The following is a 20,660-nucleotide window of genomic DNA, read 5'->3' on the forward strand; positions in this document are numbered from 1 at the left end:
TGTTGGTTTATGCTTCGTTGATGAATCTTAATAATGTATCAAATAATTTTTAATTTCTCTAAAATAAATTATGAATGATCTATATGATATAAACTACCAGATGATCCATATTAGAATTTGCAAATATTATGATTGTCTATTTTTATGTGAACAAATTAATGTTAACTATTAAGAATCAACAAAAGTAAGGACATATTTTTAACACATACATACTTAATTTCATCAATAATTGCACCATTTAACTATTTAAACCAAATATATAAGTCACATTCTCGATTTCTTTTATCCAGCAACTTTTTAATATTTAAGAAGATAAAACCTAAGAAATTAAAACAAAACACCTGAATAAAGGGGCCATCATAGCCGTTTAATTTATAAGCAAAGCTCCTATCTATTCAACTCATAGTTACCGATGTGAGACATAGAATGCCATATTATGGTTGTAGCAATTTATTTTTTAGTCAAGTAGTTTAGTGGCTATAAATTTCACTTTTAAGCAGATAAGTGGGATGACCGGAGTTCGAATCCAGACCCCTTACATATAACCTTTGCAAGGAATTCAAGAATATTGACACATGTCTGCATATATAATTAACAAAATTGGTTGGACTTCAAGAGTGGTTTCACATACAAAATGGCAACAATATCTAGAGTGTTTTCAGTATGTTTCTCATTTCATTTTGAAGTCTATATTTTGTTTGCCCAATAATTAAGTAAACTAATGCAACATCACATTAAACATCATTATTCATTGTTTTTTGTAACATCATTATTCAGTTGACAAAGTACTCAATAATAATAATAATAATAATAATAATTAATTTTTTAATTAAAAAAGAAGTAGAATTCCTCTGTATTTCAAGGATTATTCCTCTTTTCCCAATATAAAGTATATCATACAAACAAATTATGCAAAAACTTCAACCTAGACTTGGTGGGGTGTGTCAGGCCAATGCAATAGTACAAGTGTACAACACAAAGGCGACACATGAGACGCAATAGCAAGTTATTGTGGTGGACTCTCCCCCTCAAGAAATAAATTTAATATCATTTGGATCATTGGTCCACATAGCAGATATTAAATTGATCTTAGCCAAAAGGCCGAGAAAGGTATGATTTGGTATTCATCTCGATGTGTCTTTTATCCCATTTCTGTTTCTCCCTTGACTCCTCGATGTGGGACTCTTTTGTAGTTTTGGAACATCAATGTTTGACTATTCATTTCTACTGATACAGTCATACAGAAACGTCTATATTTACCAACAAGTGATCAACACAACAATTACCGACAAAAGAAAAAAGAATATTTGCATTGTATCAATTTTTTTAAAATATTTAAACCAAATATAAGTCAAATCCTTGATTCCATATATCCATCAATTCGTGGAAGACACGCTCAATTTGCAATGGTTTGAACCATCATATTTTTGGTTCATAACTGGGTTGGCATTTAAAACTTTGGTTTAGTAATTTGTCTATGAAAACATTTCAGTATTGTTTAAATAAATTTAAAAAAATTATTAAAGGAACAACAATTGATTTTGATCATGTTATTCTAGTTTTTTTTTTTTTACAAAAGGAAAATCATACCATTTCATTATATAATAAACTGTCAATACAAGGAGGTATTAAATAAAAAATATAGTGACTAGGCCAAGAAATGGCCGCCCTAGCAAGCGTGTGAGCAATCATATTTGCTTGTCGCTTAATAGACTTTACATCAAATCCGAATGAAAAGACAAAATACATTTGATCCTATGAATAATGGAACTAAATTCAGATAAACCATTCCGCATATGATGAATTGCATTCGCTACATTTTTAGAGTTGGTTTCCAATAAAACATTTGTGAATCCTCTTTGGCTTAGTTCCTTCATTGCTTCTAACAGTGCACTTGCCTCCCCTTCATGTATAGCACATCTTCCTTGGATCACATAGCTTCCTCCCAAGACAAATTGCCCTCTGTGATCGCGTACACACCATCCTACGGTAGTCTTTCTTGCCTCATGATGAAAGCCTGCATCAACGTTGCATTTGTACCAACCTTGAGACGGTTTCTGCCACTGTAACGCGTACTGTTGCTAACAGCCTGCACAGCTTGCCATTCGCCTTTACACCGAGCTGTTGCCCTTGTTCTTTCGTGTGATTAAATACCCAATTATTTCTGTTATTCCAAAGAACCCAGGCTGTCATTGCTGCCCTTCCAGCCACAGTTCGATCGCTATTCCGACAGAAATCCAAAATGCATTCTTTTGTAGTGGTGAAACGCATCTGACTTGAAGTTATAATGGATTCTACACCAGCTGCCTGCCAAGCTCTTTTGCTGCTATCACATTCAAATAGGAAATGCCAATCACTTTCCTCCTCGTTCTCACAAATAGGACAAACCGATGGTACTTGTACACATCTCTCTTGCAGCCTTGTTCTCGTCGGTAAGCAGCCTTTACAAATGCGCCATAGTAAGTGTTTACCTAACCAAAGGATCATGCCATTCTATGTATTTACCTAACCACCATTAATACTAATGAAGTAATAAAATTCTCAAACAGATTCAATCTGCACTTATTTCACTTAAAGAAAGCTTTGAATGTTGATTTTGAAGACTTCAAGGTTGCATTATCGTATCTGCAAACTAAATAAACTGAATGAAAAACAATTCACGAATATAATGTAAACTAATTGAAAGAAAAACAATATTAAACCTCATTCAATGTGAACAGGCCAACATACAATAACTAATTGATCAAGTTAATCTAAGACAAAATAAAAAAACTAAATAAAGTTTGGACTAGAATTGCTTCTTATCACCCAAAGACTTAAATTCCAATATTTGAGGCTAAACAACAACATGCAGTTTCGAAGGCACAATGAGCTTTACCCTATACTTACCCGGACATCCGACGTTCTCAATGGTCCGCATAAGAACCACCGGATGTCCAATATGAATATATGGAACGGTTATGGAAGGATAATTGAAATTTAGTATGTTGAATGATGTTTTTCTTGGTGGAGGTTTGTAGGAACCGGGTTTGTAGAAATCATGAAGTCGTTCAACACGCGCACCGCGGTACCAAAAGTAATTTAAGTAGTCTTCGGTGCTAATATCATATACAAGCCCCGGGTCGACTACTAGGTTAGGTTGCAGCTGACCTGCGCCATACGCAAATGGAGTTGCGCTTTCCAAACCTATAGAATTATGTTGCATCATAGGCCTTCCAAGAGTATCATTTACACTTGCTGCAAAAAAGAATGATTTTATAAACTATAATAATAAAGATATAAAAATGAATGCAGTAGTGTATTCCTTTACCTGTGGTCATTATTGCTGACTTGATTTTGCTGGACTCCAGTCAGGATAAATTGACCTAACCAATGCTGCAACACCACTAACATGAGGACACGCCATTGAAGTGCCTGACATCTTTATGAATGGACCGCCCTCAGATCCACCATAAGCGGCGATAATGCCTACTCCTGGCACGGTGATGTCCGGCTGATGCAACAACAAAACTATAAATACATGGGTACTTAAGGTATGCTATTGATAAAAGACAATTATATCCAACCTTGAGGATTGCTGGATCAATAGGATTTGGCCCCCTTGATGAGAATGACGCCACATATGGAGCAGGCTTTATACCATATTCGGTTTTCACCTTAGAAAGGTGTGCAACGGGGTACCAAAAGGAGGTATTTTCTGCAATTGGCACATTCGCAGCACAAGAGTTATTATTAATGCAGTATCTAGCGATGTTCCGAGGTAGGCAAATGGAAGTGATGAGATTGAGTTATTGATGCAGTTATGATAAAATGAAGGGAAACACTGATACATGCGCGTGGCACATATCAATGACTGGAGAACCAGTTTCACTCAACTGAGAAGCTAGGAGTAACTGCTTCAGAATTGTTTTTTTTCAAGATAGAACACAATGTTCAAGCAAAGTGTCGATGCAGAACCAAACAAGCCGAAGTCATGTTTAAGAGGATGAAACACACGTCAACGGATCTCATAGTGCATCAAAGTTTCAACTATAGTATATACAAAACCATGTAAGGGTGAACTGAAGATTTGTTCTTTGCTACAAGCAAGAGATTTCAATAGGAAGGAACTGAGAGTGTTATTACATTTTTTATAAGAAGCTTATATTTGAAGTATTCATCTTATATTCTGCTATGCTAGCAAGTCTGCAGTTTTGATTAGAAGCTTTATTTTTGAAGTATTCATCTTATAACAAACTATTACATTTGAATGTTATTTCATTTTGTATCTGCTCCGATGAGTTCGTTCAACAAGTGTCAGTTTCAAGGTAACTTGGATTATTTTGATATCTTTTTTGAAGAAGGATTATTTTGATATCTTATCTACACGCAGTTTACATAATTCATATGTATGTTTTTCAGTGAGGTTTTTTTCTTAGTTTTTTCACAAATTAAATAATCCAAAATATGAGTTTGTGAGTCTTGGTCACGGTAATATTATTGCAGCAACGTCAGTACAGAGTTTGGAAAGCTTCAAAGTAATTAGAAAGGAAAAAGTGTACGACTCATCAGTAACTAAATATTGGAGTTCCAAAACTATATAATAGTCCCACATCACAGAGTCAGAGAAGAAACAGAATACATGTCAGATATAAAACCAACAGCGAGCCTTCATTACAATTCATACCTTTCTCGGCCTTTTGGCTAAGATCAAGTGTAGTATCTGTTCTTATCAGTTTAATATCTGATATGTGGGCCAATGGTTCACACGATATTAAATTTATTTTTTGAGCGGGAGAGGCCACCACAATAGCTTGCTATTGGGTCTCTCAAGTGTCGCTTTTGCGTTGCACTATTGCAATTGCTTGGCACACCCCACCAAAACTAGTTAAATATTGGCTTAATTACAGTTTTGGTCTCCCTATTTTCACCATTTTGTAGAATTGGTCCACCTATTTTAAAATTCGATAGTTTTGGTCCCCTACCACATATTTTGTCTTAAATATGGTGATATAATGTGTTTTAAATTAACTTTATGATAGTTAATATGCCATGTCGTTTAAAACATATTATATTGCCAATTTATAGTTAAAAATTATGTTAGGGAGACCAAAATTGTCGAATTTTAAAATAGGGGGACCAAATCTGCAAAATGATGAAAATAGGGGGACCAAAACTGCAATTAAACCTTAAATATTGCTTGATTTCTTGATTCATTTTTATTTACCTATTTTCTTTGTTCCAGCTCATGTAATTTGCATAATTTTGCTGTTGCTATATTAACTGAAAATCACAATGCCATTAGTTACTTAGACAAGCACGAAGCTGTCTTTGATTCTGATGATGTTTTTTTCATAGTCAGAATCTATGATAAGACAAAGAACAGAAAACCCTTTCAATTGCTATAAGAAATACAGGAGGAACTCTGGATAAGAGATAAATGTTATGATCATAACCAATTACTTTTGTTAACTTCATATATATAAATGTATAGATTTATTCACACACTATCCAATATATAAATTTACATACAAAAAGGTAATCATTTAGCTACCTCAAGAATGTTACATATTATGCATCTAAAGATAATCTCTTAAAAAGTATATTAATCAGTCATGTGGTTAATGCATCTGGAAGTGAATTATGTGCTCCAAGAATTTTGCCACCAACATCAGGAAAAGACTCATGACCTTGTAGTGAACTAACTTTTCCATTTCTGCTAATATGAACTGGATATAGCATCAAGCTTCCCATCATTTCTTGCCCTTCCTCGGATACATATATGCTCCAATTTTTCCTAGCCATTCTATTAACATGTCTAATACATTCAAGTGTGTGAGGTTTAGTAATAGTGTCATCAATACCACCAAGGTGCTCAGCCCAAAGTGACATTCGGTATCCATACACCTACATTGACAAAGTATATAGTTATGGAAAAAATCATACATAACCATAGCATTTGTTTGATAGAGACTTGATATGTTCATACCTGGCCGCGTGGAAGAGTGTTCTTTTGTTGCAATGTATGTTTTGGTTGATAAGCCCCCATGGCTATTTCTGTGTCTCTTGATCCATCTAATGATCTCTGATTAATATTTGCTGATCCAATGATTACATATCCATCATCAACTATCATTCCTTTGGCATGAACATAAATCATAAAACGCCTGTATTTTTTAACTGATACCTGATTAAAGAAAAAGGTAAAACAAGTCGAAACGTGAATCTTGATGTTCTAGCTAACAAGTGATTAATATACACTATTATGTTAGTTTGCATAGGTAACCTAAAATCTAAGAGACGACACTGATAAAAGTAGGTTAGTATACCAAGGCGCGGTTTTCAGATGATTGATTTATTGGTGACGCACTTTCGTTCGCTTGAGGTTCTCTTTTGCCAAGGCAGTAAAAATTGAGATAATCTTGTGGATGATAACATTCAGAGAGACCTGCTTTTGCAAGTGCATCTGCAATAATCTTGTACATCATAGACATTGTTTGTCCTTGCCAGAACAAAATTTCTTGAACAGCGGCACTAGTTGGAACTCCTTCTGGCCACATTGGTATAACTATATAGACAGAAAAGCGTTCATTCTTGCTTATCTTGTTCGCAATTTTTAAAGCCAACTCCATCGGAATCAAGTGATTTGCACCTGTTGAAGATGAAATAAAAAAATTCATTCATATTAAAACACATTGTAAACTTTTTTAAGATGCATTTATTTTGTTAAAACTTTATCTACCTGCATTTTTATATGAAGGCCAATGATATGAGGAGCCAAGAAAATACTGATTCTCAATATAAATGAAGCGCTCCGCGGATCTTATCGCTTTTACATAAGCAGCATGGATGCTTTGATCAACTTTTAAATTTTTTCCACATAAAAGATTCTACAGAAAATTAATAATGAAGGTTAAAGACAAAAACTAATTGTTTTCAGTATAACTAGAAAGAAACCACAACATAATGAAAATTAGGTGAACGAAAATAACGAAGTGCTTAAGGCATAAGTGGACATCACGTACAATCTTGTTCTCACCTGAGCTTTTGCTTTGTCGAAATCCTTTGGAAATCCCTTCACAGATCCTGAATCTATGGACCGAAATATCTGCATTTAATACTTGTTCATAATAATCTTTAGTTATCTGACAATTATAATTAATCAACTGTGTAAAAAGTATTTGCGTTGATAGTAATATATATATGTACCTGTACATGCCAATTCTCAGGATCGGAGTCTTCGGTTACACGAACAGATTTATCGCCTTCAGGACCAGAATTTGGTTTGACAATCCATGAAATACGATCTAGCCTTAGTAAAGCATCATCATGCCAATTTGTCACCTTTCTAAGCCTGAAATCGCGCCACTTTTTAGCCTTCCGTGATCTTTGTTCAAAATTGGTTAATATATCATATGCAGCTGGACCTTCAATTTTGCAATGTAAGTCATGCCATGGTTGTCTTGGTGCATAAGAATTAGAATTTAACTGCATCATACATCATACAGTTTCAACAAATTAGTACTTATGTCAATGTTGTGAAAAGGACATAAAAATGAAGATATATTTGATTATGGAGAATGTTAACATGTGCCCTTAAGGCACATGTTAAGGAAGCAAAAATAGAAATTATTAAATGTTCATATGTGCATTTTAACTTTTGAAGCATTAAATTTCTTCTATCATTAAATGTTAAGTTTCTATATTGGGATATCTTAACATGTGCGGGCACATGTTAACAAGACCCTTTGATTATCTTCGGTATTTATGGTAACCACTTACTTGAAATGTAGGATTATGAAAATCATTATGAAAGACCGAATCAATATCACGAAAAAGTCTATGCTCAGGAGTATCATATCTTCCATCACACAGATCAAGACCACCGATAAAAGCTGTTATTTTTCGATTATTCCCAGAACCTTGAGTGTCTAGAAGCACACATTTCTGGTGATGCGTAAAGAGTGTTCCTACCACCTGGACCAAAAGATTCAACCGGATTGGTACTATACTAACGGAAAAGGACACAAAAAAAGGTAGTCCCTCAGTCAGATCTTGATTATAAGCAAAATAACTAACTTCACTATTATTAAGAAACTACATGCCTGTTGCTTGAAAATACTGAGTTTATTGCTTGCATAGCGCGGAGATAACACACAATGAACAGTGGAGTGTTTAAAAAACTTTTTAGTTTCTTCATCATGAGTCTGCATCACACCATCCTGCAATCAAGAAAATCAATCATTGCCATGTACATTGATACATAAACACAAAATTGTAATGCAACTATATTTTAGGGAAATGAGAATTACTGTTTTCAAAAGAAACTTGTCATGTGAAGTTCTATCATCCCAAATAAGCATAACAACTCTTAACCCTTCTTGTGACTTGTATTTCAAAAGCTCTCCAAGTGTAAGCTCTCCGCCAGAAGGCAATGGTTTTGTCGGTTCTCGAACAAGCTTCACAGGGTGAAAAACCGACCATCCGATAATATATATCAAATGATGAGCTTCCAAAATCGCGTGACAAATATCCTCCCAACATTTACTATGTTGATACATTTTTCCATCTTCAAGTTCAATATCAGGTAACATACCGTCTGGTACATGTGCATCTTGATAAAGAGTAACATTCCCTCCTTTCCTAAGCGGAAAATATGTACCAGGAACACCTAAATTTACACTTCCATAATCCTGTTTAATCGTATCAATTGCCTTAAATTGAATAGAAATATGCAACTCAGGATAAGGCTTTAAACAATTTCCATATTGACCTATAATCGGAAACCAATCATTAAGAGTCTCACCAGATAGTATCTTTTGAACAGGTATGTCCACGGTACCAATGAGTTCCGCACCAAGAATGTCATTATCTTTTACTGAAAACTCAACTTTTTGAACAGGATGAGCAACAGGAACAACAAAATGTTCATCCCATAAAGGGTTTTCACAATTTGGAATTACTCGAGTTTGTGCTATGGTTGCACCAGATAGACAAACCGATACATAAGGATCACTTGTTATGATCTTATCTTTTCCTGAGTGTGTTTTGAGTCCTTTTACAAAAGGCGGTGTGCAACTGTTTCCCATAGTAATACATCTTCTAATTGCTTCAGTTGATAAATCAAGATTTGGAAGAGATTTAGCTTCTATGATTAATAGATCTAAGTCACCATGTAAGAAAACTGTTTCTTTGTTAAGACTTTCACTTTCCTTGTTTGGAGACTTTTGTGGAATGTCAAATTGATCCATTTCAACCAACCTTATAACTAACTCAATAATATGATTGGAACGATACACAGAAGATTAGCATGGCCCCTGTGCAAGGATGACACACACAAATCGAGAAATATGATTGAATATTTCTAAACTACATAACTTAATTCTAGATGCATTATAATATTGGTTACAAAAACTCATGTCTCATTAACAAAAAAGGAGAGAAATGAGAATAAGGCGATGATAGAAATAAATTAAGGAAAAGAAACTAATAGCATGTTTATGTATTACTTTTTACGAGACTTTCTCGCGTTCCATAGCAATATCACCGTGATATTATAGAAGCTCGCAACCAAATATACGCTAAGTTTCTAAACACACACTAAATGATGGTTTTATCTGGATTGAGATTGAGATAATAACAATGGTCATTGAAAATTCAATTCTGCAGATAGAGGATGGTTGAACACCACATCCATTGGAAGCAAGAGAGAGGTTCGATAGGCCGAAAATGGTGTGAGGAATTGTAAGTTTGGAACTCTCTCTTTTGATTTTTTAATTCCAAATTTAGCAAATTCAGAACGAAAAACATGCATGAGAAAGTAATAATAATAACAATAAAATTATTATTATTATTATTATTTAACCAACATTTTTTTACCAAAATTATTTAACCAACATGATCTTTATTTTACCAAAATACAATCTCAACAAGTAGAGTCCATGGTTTGCATAGATCATTAATTTCAAATGAAAATAAATTATAGATAGAAGATAATAGTGAAGTCAATAGGAAGGAAATGTAAGCTGATTCTGATATATCAGCAAGTGGGATCAATAATCTGTCATATTGATACCTTGTGCTTTTATGAAAGGAAAATGTGAGTCAAAAAATGGAAAAAAAAAGTAAGGAAGCTGCTATATAATAGTCCCACATCGGAGAGTTAAGGAAGAAATAGAACACATAGTTCATATAAAAGGTACAGCTAGCATGTATAGCAACTCATACCTTTCTCGGCCTTTTGGCTAAGATTAAGTGTAGTATCTGTTCTTATCAGTTTAATATCTGATATGTGGGTTAATGGCTCACACGATATTAAATTTATTTTTTAAGGGGGAGAGGCTATCACAATAGCTTGCTTCGGCCTTTCAAGTGTTGCTTTTGTGCTGCACTATTACAATTGCCTGGCACCCCCTACCAATACAAGTTCAAACTTTATTTTTAATTTTAACTTGATCAATTGGTTATTGAATGAATGAGGGTTAATATTGTTGTTTTTCTTTAAATTAGTTTACATTTGTGAATTTTTCTTCAAAATCAACATATGAAAAAGTAAAAGTGAGTATGTGATAGCAGAATAAAACATGTAAAAGTAAAAGACTATGGATTGGGTTTTAGAGCTTTACATTGGTGGGTAGCATTCTATTGACTTTATAGTAATGCAGACTTAATGGCTTAGAGGAGAAGCTTCATCATCTTAGTAGCCTTCTTGGTAAGGCTAATGGTGATCCTTTGATGATTCTTAATTAGTGTTCTTGCAATATATATACTTTTGGCCAATTCCATTACAATGTACAAATAAGGATATGGAGAAGAAGGTATATATAATAAATAAAGTGAAGAATGAGTGTGTCATATATCCCACATCGGTAACTATCTATCACTATAATAGATAGAAACTTTGCTTATAAATTAAAAGGCTATGACATTATACACTGCAGAAGTGGCGGTTCGGTTTAAAACTATGGTTGACCGGTTATAGGTTTGATCTTTCGTTCGTCTATCATCTTAGTTTGTTTTTTTGTTCTATTTACTTTGTTTAAATGTAAGGACCAAAGATTGTATGAATTTCGATTTTGTTCTGTATGAGAGATGATTGCACTGTTTAACATTTTTCATTTCTAATTTCTAAAACCAAAGTATTAAATTACCCAGTTTCTTTACCAAAAAAAAAATTAAAATTACCCAGTTTATGAACAAAAAAGATGATGGTTGCAAAGGGGGTCCCCACTTACAGGTGTTGTGGTCTGGAGGAGCAGCTCATGCTTTCGCGCAAGTCCCAACTCGTAGCTTGGTCAGGCAGGCGACAGCTTGGACGGGCAAGCCAGCAAGGTGCAGCCTGCAGCCCAAACCCGGTCAAGTCAAAGGCTTTGTCCCATCACTTTAATGCCCCCACTTGGGTCACAAGGCGCGGTACTCAGCTCGGCAAACTTAATAGCATGTCAGACCTTTATAAACACTTACTTGTGTCATATTTTAGCCAATGTGGGACTTAATGGATCAAAGATTCGGAACTTGGTAGCTTAAATGATGATTCTTCTATATATGTTGCATTTATTTAACCATCTAGAGTTTTACAGTTTCAAATCCAATACAATTATTTAATTTATAGTGGTAAAACACTATCATCTTTCTTAACTTATTTTGTTGAAAGATAATTGCAACAATGTTATACACCGCGTGCAATATGAATTATGTTATTCCTATAAAGTTGATCCAGGTTTATTATAAAGATAATTAACTTGATGGTTCCAGCACAATGATTTTCTAAGTTGAGTTTGGTCTGCAGAATTAACTTCAGTAGCATTGGTTGAATCATATTGCAAGTCATCTTGTCATAATCCTCAGGACGAAAAGGTGTAGATTCAATTGTTTTAGTTTGTGAGTCCTGATCACTGTAACATTATTGCAGCAATGTTAGTAAGTAGTTTGAAGAGCTTCAAAGTTCAAAGTAAGAAATAAAAAAGTGTAGATGTGAGTAGGAATGAATAACCAAACATTGATGTTCCAAAACTGCAAAAGAATCCTACATCGAGGAGTCAAGTGAGAAACAGAACACATAGCATCAGATATAATGATTACATATACGGTAGCTTATATCGAATGAATCGGTCAAAACTTATGGGGACTAGAAAATTGCAATTAGGGATGAACATTAGAGACTGAACTTCATGTGAAAAAAGAGTGTATCTTCAATCTTTATGTGATCAGACCTTTATAAACATTTACTTATGTCATGTTCTAGCTAAATGGGGACTTAATGGATCCAAGATGTCGTATTAATTTGGAACATTGTTTCTTAAATGGTTTACTTGATCTGTACAATATGTATAGTGCACACAATGGACCGGGAATTTGAGTTATTTGACCAAATTAGTCACACATATATATATAGAAGAGGGATTAAATCTATTTAACAAGTTATACAAGGATAAATACACTCAAAAAGTATGATCTAAAACCAATGTTTAAGTAGGGAAATGTATGCAGCAAATATAAGTTGTAAATGTAACAAACATATACACCTGGTTTAGCTTAGAGTAACAACAAGCAATGGCTTTGTTCCCAAAGCAGACTCAAATTTCTCTAGTGCTTCCTCATATTTAGCATCCCTTCAGCATTTAATGTTTAATGTTCACAGGACAACTTCATGACCATATTTTGAATGTAACATCAAATTCCACAACCATAAGCCAACCTTGACTAAATTAAGCCTCTAACTATCAGCTTTGAGCATGATATGATATTACTATTCTCAAAAAAATAACATGATATGCTGCTAGTAGTACTGTCACAAAGCTACACCTCTATCTAGTGTTGGTTTGAAGATAACATTCTAGTGACTTTAGTAATGCAGACTCAAATTGGTCTGCTCAGAACTGCAATGGTTTAGAGGAGAAGCTTGATCATCTTAGTAATCTTCTTGGTGTAGATTCATTTGTTTTAGTTTGTGAGTCCTGATCACTGTAACATTATTGCAGCAATGTTAGTAATTAGTTTGGAGAGCTTCAAAGTAAAGAAACAAAAGAGTATAGACGTTTTTGTATGACTGTATTAGTAGGAATGAATAGCCAAACATTGATGTTCCAAAACTGCAAAAGAGTCCCACATCGATGAATCAAGGGAAAAACAGAACACATGTCAGGTATAAAAGACGCAGCGAGATGAATTCCAACTCATACCTTTCTCGGCCTTTTGGCTAAGATCAAGTGTAGTATCTGTTCTTATCAGTTTAATATCTGATATGTGGGCCAATGGTCCACACGATATTAAATTTATTTCTTGAGGGGGAGAGTCTGCCACAATAGCTTGCTATTGGGTCTCTCAAGCGTTGCTTTTGCGTTGCACTATTGCAATTGTATGGCGCACCCCACCAATTCTAGTCGTTTAAATATGTTGTTATATTGTTGGAGTTTATTTGAAGTCCTACATTGTTTAGGTTCCCGGGCGGTTAAGTGTATAAATATGTGAGGGCAACCTCACTCTTTGAGCTAGCTTTTGGGGATGAGATCCAAACATATTTAACGTAAGTGTTTCCCTTCATTTTATCATAACTGCATCAATAAATCAATCTCATCACTTCCATTTGCCTACCTCGGAACATCGCTAGCTACTGCATTAATAATAACTCTTTGTGCTGCGAAGGTGCCAATTGCAGAAAATACCTACTCTTCGTTGATATATGCTAGCTCCTCTCCCATGGCAGCCAAATTCACTCTAGGCAGCAATTTGTTTTTACATCTACTTGTTCCAATATAAGCTCAAACAATGTTCTTTTGTCCATTAGCTTATAAATATCAGTTTGCTCCAATATAAAAGAAGTTTATCAGTACATAGTATGCATAATCTACAGATCAAATTAAATTATGTGGGTATGAATGTACCAAATATTGTTGAGACTAGCTACGATGAAAGTAGGGGTTTATTCCTAATATTGTAATATGTATTATAGCTTATTGCAACATTTAAGACTACACCATCTTGGATTCATTAAGTCCCACATCAGCTAGAATGACACAAGTAAGTGTTTATAAAAGCTTGACATGTTAGAAAGTTTGCCGAGCTGAGTAGCGTCAGCTTGTGACCCAATTGGGGGCATCAAGGTCATGGGACATAGCTTTGGCTTAACAGGTTGGGTTGGTCGCTGCACTATGCTGGCCTGCCCGCTCCAAGTTGAGAGTTGAGTCATGGGACTTATGCTAAAGCACGGGTCTTGTGGGTCTTAGACAGGAGGGTACAGCGTGATGCTGGTTTCACAGAGTAGCGAACACCTCCTTCTCTTGACAGTGGAGGGATCACAGGCCGCTGCACCTCCAACCCACAACAACACCTGGTGAGCCTAGCCACATGAACCATTATTTTTTAGCTCAGCCATGAGACACATGTTGAAATACTTGCGCCAACCTTAATCTATTTTGTGTATTTGTCAAAACTGAATCACCAAATATTAAGGCTACCACATCTCATCAGCTCTAATTTTAAGACACAAGCAAAACTTAAACATTCTTGTAACAATTTATTTGTTAGCATTTTTCTGCTAAGGTGTTTTCTAGCAGTTTTATTCTCCTCCAAACTGATATGGATTAGACGCAGTAATTGCAAAAAGGTCCTTCAGAAGAATAAAAATGAAAACCATATATAACAAGAAATATGGCAAAGAACCAATATCAGTGAACCACTCTCTGGTTGTATAATGGTTAAACATCAACATCTCCACTGAATAATTAGCATGACCTGTATTGCTACTACAGTAATTAAAATAGGATATGGAAAAATAATACTCCCTCTGTTTTTTTTAATGGATGGTCCATTTAGAATAGTAACACCAAATTAAGAAAGTACACTTTTGCATCTTATCTTCCTATTATACCCTAATGTTAATCCACCAATAAATTCTTATTTTTTGCACTTTCTCTTTTCAATAAATTTAATATATTATGTTAAAAAAAAAATTAATGTTATGTACAAAAAAAATTAGTTTCCCAAATATATAGTTTTATTGAAATAATAAGAGTAGTTTTCAAATCTTAAAACACTAAATTTACAATTAATTAGAAACACTAAATCCAACGAAATTAAACAATAAAAAAAAACGGAGGGAGTAATGTTTAACTAGCTTTGGTGGGGTGTGCTAGGCAATTGCAATAGTGCAACGCAAAAGCGACACTTGAGAGACCCAATAGCAAGCTATTGTGATGGAATCTCCCCCTTAAAAAATAAATTTAATATCGTGTGGACCATTGGTCCACATATCAGATATTAAACTGATAAGAACAGATACTACACTTGATCTTAGCCAAAAGGCCGAGAAAGGTATGAGTTGAAATACATGCTAGTTGTGGGTTTTATATCTGATATTTGCTCTGTTGCTTCCTTGAATATTCGATGTGGGACTATTATGTAGCAACTTGCAGACTACATTTCACTTTTATTACTTTTCTTTGCCAAACAAACTTTAAAAAACGTGAAGTCTTATAACTGATATCAGAATATAAGTTGAAGATCTCTACACTCTCATTTCCTTCCAATTGATACTAAATATTTTCATTTTTCTGTATTTTTCATTGGCAAGTTAAGATCACTGCAAACCAAGGGATTTACATGTTGAGATTGTATTTTTGCTAAGGACAAGTCTTCAGTTCACCCTTGTATGTTTTTGTATATACAATAGTCGAAACCTTGATGCACGATGAGAACCCTTTGACGTGTATTTCATCCCCTTAAACACATTTCGACTTGTTTAGTTATCCATCAACACTTTACTTGAACCATGTGATCTATCTTAGAAATCGACTCTGAAGTAGTTATTCGTAGCGTCCCGGTTGAGTGAAATCAGTTTTCCTGTCAATGTCATTGATATATGTCTCGCGCATTTATTTGTTTCCCTTCATTTTTATCATAACTGCATCAATAAATAATTCACATCCCTTCCATTTGCCTATCTCAGAACATCACTACTGTCTACTGCAAATACCTAGTTTCATTCCCTATTTTTGCAGCAGATTGAACACCTTAATTTGGCCAAATTCATTATAAGCAGTAAATGTTTTCAATCTTTTTGTTCCTCCAACATTGCTCTTTTGTCCATTAACTTATAAATATCAATTTTAAGGATGAATGTTAACTTATTTTAAAGAATGTTTTCAATTGTGATTGATAAATTTCTGAATAAAGAAATATTGTTTTAAGGAGTAGTCCTATATTTTGATAAAATGTCATGGGTGATAAACTTCTACGTTGTGTACTTGATCCTTGTTGCTTAGTATTTGATAATAATGACAATGTGAATAGGAAGGATAATGATAATGATATTTTGTGTATATTACCACCATTTGTTTAGCGTGCGGCGCTTCACAGAGCAGCGAATACCTCCTACTCCTGACAGTGAAGGGATTACAGGCCGCTACGAGAACTCTAGCTTTGACAGTCATGAGACCTTTCATCATCATTCAGAACCAGAGTAATTGTCAAGCACACACACGTTGAAATCCACTATAGAACAGTGTTTGTGATTGACAATTGTATTAATTTTGTACATGAGCCAAGATCCTCATCTCTAATGGAAAAGTCAGTTCACTGGATGTTCATGATGAGTCTTGAATCTTGATGGTTGGTTGCAAAATTCTGGGATAACACAATTCACTTCCAGATGCACTAGCCACATGATTGATGAACCAGTTTATACTCTTGAAAATTATCTTTAGAGTCTAACAATGTTAGATCTGTTCTTCAATTACATTATTCAATTTTTCTTCATCTATTTATTGTTTTCATTTCATACATGTTTATTTTTATTTTCACTCTTTGTTGGTTCATTGGTTCCTTAATTCCTTCATCTATGTTGTTATTGGTATTTGATCGTAATGTTATGAATCTTATTATGAGTATTTGATTGTAATGTTACCATTTCATTCTTCATCTTTTTTATTTTTTCTTCAAGTTATTCTCACTTTGTGTTTTCATCCTTTTTTTGTTATGCACATTTCATCTTTTCTGATTGTGTTATTCGGTCCTCAATTCTATACTATAATGTTTGTTTATGTTATTCAAGAGGTTTAACAGCTTCTTTCTTTGGTTCCTATCGTTGACATGTATCTTCTAAATTCATTGAATAATTAATGTATTTATTTGGTCTATATTATAAACCAGATTCATCAGTTACTAAATGAATCCGAAAAGTTGATTTTTGCTTATAATTAAGGATGAAAGGAATATCTTTAAATTTTTGGTATTGATGTGTGTGTGCCTAAATATAATTATTTCAGGTTGTGCCTAAATTAGCATTTATCGATGTCGAAATCTTGCTAAAGGGGCAATGACACTATATAGGTTGAAATCTCCAAAACAAAATTCATTTAATTATATTCTTCTCATTTTTAGACAAATTTAGTGTTTTATACATTTTAATTCAACGTCTCTATATAACTTAATTTGTTGTTTTCTATAAAACAATTATTCATTAAAAAAAAGATATATGAAAAATTTAGAATAATCTTCAACATAAATTTGCATAATAAAAAATATGGATCACACAGACAGACGCGAAACGCGCTCTATCTAGCTGCTAATGCATATAAATTACACACAAATTAGACAAAAAAAATTACACATAAATACAGTACAAATATTTTATTTTAATAGAATTTTATATACATTACAAGATAGAAAAATAAAATTTACGCAAATATTTTATTATATACTAAATAGTAAATACTTATGGATTTTTCCTTCTTTTTGGGTACAAGTTTTTTTCTATTTTATAATATCATTATATTATTTTTTGTTCCTTACCAAAAAAAATATCATTATATTTTTATTTTTATTTTGACGCAATTATATTATTTTTTGTTGATTAATATCATTATAGTATACTAGCGGGCTAGGCAAGTGCGTTCTACGTCTGTCTGTGTCTAACTTATGTAAAAAAAAATATCTTAGGTTACGGTAAGTTTGTTATTAAAAGATTTTTGCTGCAAACAAAAAAATATGTGTCTTGTGTTATGATGAGTTTGTTAATAAAAGATTATTGTTTTTACTAAAAAAATCAAGGGTATTGTTGGTATTATGAAAAGTCCACACCAAAACACATGTATCCTCTTTATATATAATCTGAGTTGAAGATTTATGATTTCTTAAATGGATTCAAGGTGGTATAGTATTAAGTTGGCATACTATGGACTGATAAACGTTTGAATTATTTGTTCTGAAAATTTATTCTGAAAATTGTCAAACACAGTGAAGATATTATTTTAAAAAGTTAACATTTATGCATAAAAACAGTTCACTATATTATATGGAGCAAAAGTAAGGAATGAAGGTAGGCATTTTTTTAATATAGTAGTGATGTTCTGTTCTGTGGTAGGAATATGTAAGTGACAAGAATAAGTTGCTGATACAGTTATGATCAAGCGTAACGAAGGTATAGCAGAATTTAATGTTTTAATTTCTAATATTGTACATGTCGATTTAAATCATAACTTTGAGGTTAAATATATACTTTCGTGTGGATGCTCTTGCGAACATGGATTGTGATCACGAGTCTGAGTTGAAGATTTATGATTTGTATCCTGCTAGATTAAGTTATTTAATTTTAGCTGATGCTCTTTAATCGTTTTTAGTTTTTCTTTTTGAGCTTATGCTCCTTTTGTACCCAATATTATCCAACGGCAAACAAATAAGATATTTCATTCCCTGGTAATATCCAATATTATCCAACGGCAAACGAACATGGTAGTTCATTCCTTGGTAAGGGCGGTCATTTACCACGACATCTTTATGAGTTGAGTTTATTTCGTTAAAAACAATTATGTATAAGTAAATTGGTCTGAATTCAATTTCAATGGGTTTAAAAAAACAACTTATGTCAACTTCTGAATGATTATTGAAAAAATTGGTCCATACCCAATGAAAATGTTTTAGAGTAAAACTTTTGCCACTTGTCCCAATTCAAAATTTCAACACTTGAATTAATTTATAAACACTCAAGGTTTTTAACTTTTAAGCCATCCTAACAAGTTTGTTGTCTACCTATATCAGACCAAGCATATCAATCAGTGATGCACATAATACTATACTATTTCATTCATGTTCATGCTACATGGATCATATAGCAATACTATTTTCATGATAAGTTTATTTTATCTATGAAAAAAAAGATATCATAATAAAGGAAAATTACAAAAACCAGGTGACAAAAGAAACAAACCTAAAAAAAAAACTAAAAGAAACAAATAAAAGAAAAAAGAAACATAACTAGAGAGAAAAAACAAACCAAACTAAAGAGTATCCTATTTATCGACAGCCGCTAAGATCACATATCAAGAGGATTGAGCACTTGCCCAATAAAGAGAACTGTTCCTGTCATATCGTCTCGAATTAGAAATAAGAATGGGTGGTCAGCTACAAAGTCTAGTCTACTTGGAATGCCCTTGGACATGAATGCAACACTAGCTGCAGCAGCTTCACTGCCGTCTTCATCTATTTTGATGAAAGACTTGTGAAATGTGTGAGAAACAAAAAGTCTTTGACCCACATGAGAGTCCACCATTTTTGTCAAACCTCCGGGAAAGAATGGTAAATTCACTCCTAGCTTCTTAAGCATATCAGTAGTTTCAAGCCCAAATGAAATATCGAACTTTGGAATTCTAAAGTCACCTACTTCGTTTTGAGAAAGACGAAAGTTGGGGTGTAGTAAACTAGGCCTAGAAGTCACATTCTCAACTAAAGCTGACAATCCATCTTTTGCATTTGGAAGGTAAAAATGCATAGAAAATTGACGATTATCTTTACCTTTCTTATAGGGAAGATGAAGAACTTTATAACCATCAAAATATTCAATAAGCTGCTGCTTCTTGCTAATCATGAAAGGAACCTTGACTGCACTTCCATCTGGAAGATGAAAATCGTAGTCTTTTGTTTTTGAAACATCAAACTTGGAATCCCATTCTCCTTTAAAGTATAGTGCATTAGCAAATATGAGGCAAGTGTAGCTATCAACCAATCCTGAAGGAAGAAGTTCTTTAATAAGGTCATTTGTCTTTCTTTCAACCCATAAATTCACTTCATTAGCCACTTCATCAGCCTTGTGTAGGAAATCAACGGAAGCCAAATTGGCTTTATAATCAGTCGACGCGATTTGTTTGAAGGAAGGTAGAAGAGGAAGGGTTTGTTCAACCCACACACCATTCACGAAAGAGAGGCGAGGGCCACCTATAAGAGAAGCGTCATTGAGTGCAGAGGAAACGAGATAAGAGGCGAAGGAGTTGAGATCTTCGGTAGATTTGAACTGGAGGAAGTCGAGAAGCTGTTGTTTTGTGGCACCCTCAGAGCCAGCAGCGATGAGGCTGAGCACAACTTGCATTGATTGTGGCGAAAACACAATGTTCTTTTGTGATTCTTTCAAGAACAGATGTTTGGCCATGCGGAGGGAAACCTTAGTTTGGTTGGAGATTGATTCACGGAGAGCCATTGTTCTTCTTCCAAAATCATATTTGAAGATTTTAAGTTCATATGTTATAAAATATGATTTGAAGGATATTTTTCTAACAATTGGGTTTGTCATAATAACTCATACATTCTTCATTTATTGCTTTTATCATTCAGAACATAATTGGGAACTGTGTTTTTCCGCTCAAGGTTTCTTTTTGTTCTTCTTTTCAAAGTTGATATCCTTGTTAGTTCTG

General features: G+C 33.8%; 2 protein-coding genes, 5 non-coding genes and 1 pseudogene across 7 annotated transcripts; 4 read left to right on the forward strand and 4 right to left on the reverse strand.

Annotated features, from left to right (window-relative positions):
* Nucleotides 1-934: 934 nt before the first annotated feature.
* LOC123919138 lies at nucleotides 935-1,114 on the reverse strand (annotated as a pseudogene).
* Nucleotides 1,115-4,662: 3,548 nt separating this feature from the next.
* Nucleotides 4,663-4,858, forward strand: LOC123919198. Its single transcript, XR_006813110.1, has one exon. It is a non-coding gene; the product is annotated as a U2 spliceosomal RNA (small nuclear RNA).
* A 734-nt stretch (nucleotides 4,859-5,592) lies between these two features.
* Nucleotides 5,593-9,230, reverse strand: LOC123914556 (phospholipase D delta-like). Its single transcript, XM_045965756.1, has 9 exons — nucleotides 8,292-9,230; nucleotides 8,085-8,201; nucleotides 7,762-7,956; nucleotides 7,189-7,467; nucleotides 7,019-7,087; nucleotides 6,722-6,869; nucleotides 6,309-6,631; nucleotides 5,969-6,166; nucleotides 5,593-5,886 (listed from the first exon to the last, which is right to left on the reverse strand). Exons 1-9 carry the CDS (start codon nucleotides 9,228-9,230, stop codon nucleotides 5,593-5,595), a joined length of 2,562 nt encoding a protein of 853 aa, XP_045821712.1.
* Nucleotides 9,231-9,242: 12 nt separating this feature from the next.
* Nucleotides 9,243-9,342, forward strand: LOC123919171. The gene has a single exon (XR_006813085.1). It is a non-coding gene; the product is annotated as a U6 spliceosomal RNA (small nuclear RNA).
* An 860-nt stretch (nucleotides 9,343-10,202) lies between these two features.
* On the forward strand, nucleotides 10,203-10,396 carry LOC123919114. Its single transcript, XR_006813043.1, has one exon. It is a non-coding gene; the product is annotated as a U2 spliceosomal RNA (small nuclear RNA).
* Nucleotides 10,397-13,156: 2,760 nt separating this feature from the next.
* LOC123919269 lies at nucleotides 13,157-13,352 on the forward strand. The gene has a single exon (XR_006813177.1). It is a non-coding gene; the product is annotated as a U2 spliceosomal RNA (small nuclear RNA).
* A 1,747-nt stretch (nucleotides 13,353-15,099) lies between these two features.
* LOC123919283 lies at nucleotides 15,100-15,295 on the reverse strand. Its single transcript, XR_006813190.1, has one exon. It is a non-coding gene; the product is annotated as a U2 spliceosomal RNA (small nuclear RNA).
* Nucleotides 15,296-19,268: 3,973 nt separating this feature from the next.
* Nucleotides 19,269-20,446, reverse strand: LOC123917801 (serpin-ZX-like). The gene has a single exon (XM_045969636.1). The coding sequence runs from the start codon at nucleotides 20,444-20,446 to the stop codon at nucleotides 19,289-19,291; it is 1,158 nt and encodes a 385-aa protein (XP_045825592.1). The 3' UTR covers nucleotides 19,269-19,288.
* Nucleotides 20,447-20,660: the final 214 nt, after the last annotated feature.

This window comes from Trifolium pratense, linkage group LG3 (assembly GCF_020283565.1).
Source record: "Trifolium pratense cultivar HEN17-A07 linkage group LG3, ARS_RC_1.1, whole genome shotgun sequence".
Classification (NCBI taxonomy): Eukaryota; Viridiplantae; Streptophyta; class Magnoliopsida; order Fabales; family Fabaceae; genus Trifolium; species Trifolium pratense.

Excerpts from the sequence above, each read along its gene's own strand:
- LOC123917801 (XM_045969636.1), bottom strand. The coding sequence starts at position 20,446 with ATGGCTCTCCGTGAATCAATCTCCAACCAAACTAAGGTTTCCCTCCGC.
- LOC123914556 (XM_045965756.1), bottom strand. The coding sequence starts at position 9,230 with ATGGATCAATTTGACATTCCACAAAAGTCTCCAAACAAGGAAAGTGAA. Across the intron at positions 7,468-7,761 it reads TTCATAATCCTACATTTCAA|TTAAATTCTAATTCTTATGC; the intron begins GTAAGTGGTTAC and ends TGTATGATGCAG. Across the intron at positions 5,887-5,968 it reads ACACTCTTCCACGCGGCCAG|GTGTATGGATACCGAATGTC; the intron begins GTATGAACATAT and ends TTGTCAATGTAG.